The 387-nt window shown below is 44.4% G+C and overlaps 1 protein-coding gene across 1 annotated transcript in view; it reads left to right on the top strand.

The window, feature by feature from the left end:
• Nucleotides 1–387, top strand: part of cap1 (CAP, adenylate cyclase-associated protein 1 (yeast)) — a 9,275-nt gene continuing 8,888 nt past the window's right edge. The window contains exon 1 of the mRNA XM_035681912.1: nt 1–110. Within this exon, the coding sequence (XP_035537805.1) occupies nt 11–110 (100 nt within the window). The 5' untranslated portion in view covers nt 1–10. The remainder of the gene's footprint in view (nt 111–387) is intronic.

The raw sequence follows: 387 nt of genomic DNA, 5'->3' as shown, positions 1-387 counted from the left end.
TCTCGCAGATATGGCTGAGTTGGCGAGTTTGGTGCAGCGGCTGGAGGTGGCGGTGGGTCGCCTGGAGTCCATGTCAGGCGCTGGTGGTGCTGGAGATTCAACTGGTGGAGGTAATGAGCAGTTATCATTACTATGGGATAATTCCACTTAATAAGATGTCTGGTGATTGTCTCTCTTACCTACAGATTTCTTATACAACTGTTGCTTAAAGCAGAAACTATGAACCTTTATTACGTGGTGATTCTCGGGACCCCTGCAGACAAAAGTGGTAGTGTTTGTATTGCCTCATTTAATGGATTTCAGGGGAATCGGACCCATTAGTTATTAAGAATTACGACAAAGAAATAGCTGGTCTTCTCGCTGATGGTTTCATAACCAGTTAAAAAC

Source organism: Morone saxatilis, unplaced genomic scaffold, assembly GCF_004916995.1.
Source record: "Morone saxatilis isolate NCDOM2014 unplaced genomic scaffold, NCSU_SB_2.0 Contig9, whole genome shotgun sequence".
In the NCBI taxonomy this organism is placed as follows: Eukaryota; Metazoa; Chordata; class Actinopteri; family Moronidae; genus Morone; species Morone saxatilis.
The sequence above is the reverse complement of the archived record's forward strand: the minus strand, read 5'-3'. Positions and strand labels throughout refer to the sequence as shown.